The 1,597-nt window shown below is 44.7% G+C and overlaps 1 protein-coding gene and 1 non-coding gene across 2 annotated transcripts; both read right to left on the reverse strand.

Annotated features, from left to right (window-relative positions):
• Positions 1–5: 5 nt before the first annotated feature.
• Pmar_PMAR023831 (hypothetical protein) lies at positions 6–224 on the reverse strand (the record flags this gene model as incomplete). Its single annotated transcript, XM_002766049.1, has 1 exon — positions 6–224. One exon carries the CDS (start codon positions 222–224, stop codon positions 6–8), a length of 219 nt encoding a protein of 72 aa, XP_002766095.1.
• A 179-nt stretch (positions 225–403) lies between these two features.
• Positions 404–476, reverse strand: Pmar_PMAR023832. The gene has a single exon. It is a non-coding gene; the product is annotated as a tRNA-Ala (tRNA).
• Positions 477–1,597: the final 1,121 nt, after the last annotated feature.

Raw genomic sequence — 1,597 nt, forward strand, 5'->3', positions numbered from 1 at the left:
AGTGGTTATACTACCCTCTTGCACGGCCCGGTATAGGGTCCAAGGCCGTAGCTCTTTAAAATGTCAATATCCTCATCATCAAGTGGCTTGTTGTTGTTTTTATCTTCGCCGTCTTCCTCAGAATTCTCTCCTATGGGTTTATCATCAGCTTTCTTTTCCTTCTCTACTTTAACCGCAATGGTCTCTTCATCCGGCCTCTTCTGATTGTTCTTAGGAGATGACATTAACAAGAGTCGATGAGAAACTTATGAAACTACAGAAAGGCAGCAAATGCTGTTCGGGCAACGCGACCCGTAAAAGAGAAACCGTGCGTAAAGAACAGTGACCGTCAGTGACTTAAAAAGAATGCGTGAAGATCTCCCACTTACGTGGGATCATACCGTCAAGAAAACTTGATTAAATGTGGAGAACCCGGGCATCGATCCCGGTGCCTCTCGCTTGCTAAGCGAGCGCTCTACCATTTGAGCTAGTCCCCCATGCATTGTAACAAGCTATCGAATGGTACATTGTGACCAAGAGCCATTCACCTGTTCTACAACTATATTTGTAGAGCAGTGATATTACTGGATGTCTCACAGTGATGCGGCAGGTCTCCACGTACAGCTTCCCAAGAAACTTGACCGAGAGGCGATCAACGATCTCTCCTATGGGTTTATCATCAGCGAGTTTCAGGCGGTAATGTTTACTTCTCTCGAGGGACCCCTGCGACTCGTGGAGTGATTATTAGCCACCATTCATGATGAAGGTGATATTAGCTTGTGAAAAGACCGGAGGAACGAGATACCCTTAGGTCTGCATATCTACGACCCTATGTGTGAAACCATCTGATAGGATTTGATAGGAGCGGGCCTATACCAACTTATGTGCAGCGATCACTAACCAACCCGACAGAAGTGTTCCTTCCTTTGCGAGCACCTCCATAACGTAAGGTGGATTAGGCCGAGAAAACCTGGTGCCCACACACAGGGCAATAGTCTCCTGTTCTATTCTTCAGAACAATAATGCTTGCTATCGCCCTAGTCAGCTTGACCGATAGTTGCATTGAGATTATGAAAAATCTTACCTTGAGGCAAGCACGACATGTGCTAAGGACTAGAATAAACAAAACAGGTGAATGGGGAGAAGCGGGTTGCATAATTGCAGTTTAGAACTACCGACAAGAACGTAGCTAGACATCATTCCTCTTAACTGGCCATGGTGAGATTCTTTCCTGAAGTAGCACTACCAGAAGGCTGCCTGTAGGTATGCATGGCTGATGATTGTAATCGTAGCGGTCTATGTTGCGTGAGCATGTCAAAGCTGAGTGCAGGTATTGAAAAATGTCCGAATAGAAAGCTTAACACCGGGGGGGGATCTATTGGTATATCAACAGGCCTTCTAGTCTCGATACCCGCATCCAACGCATCCAACTCTATGTTGACTTTGCTACTCAAGTCATGTTGTGCAATAATAGACAAGCCAGTATGGGGTGACATAAAACAACAACATCAACAATAATTCTAAAGGTATTCTCGTTATTGTGAGGACATCGTTATATATAAGGAATCCTTATTAAGGATAGACGTCATATATCGGGTAAAATCAACAGCATAGAGTT

This window comes from Perkinsus marinus (assembly GCF_000006405.1).
Source record: "Perkinsus marinus ATCC 50983 genomic scaffold scf_1104296973742, whole genome shotgun sequence".
Classification (NCBI taxonomy): Eukaryota; Perkinsozoa; order Perkinsida; family Perkinsidae; genus Perkinsus; species Perkinsus marinus.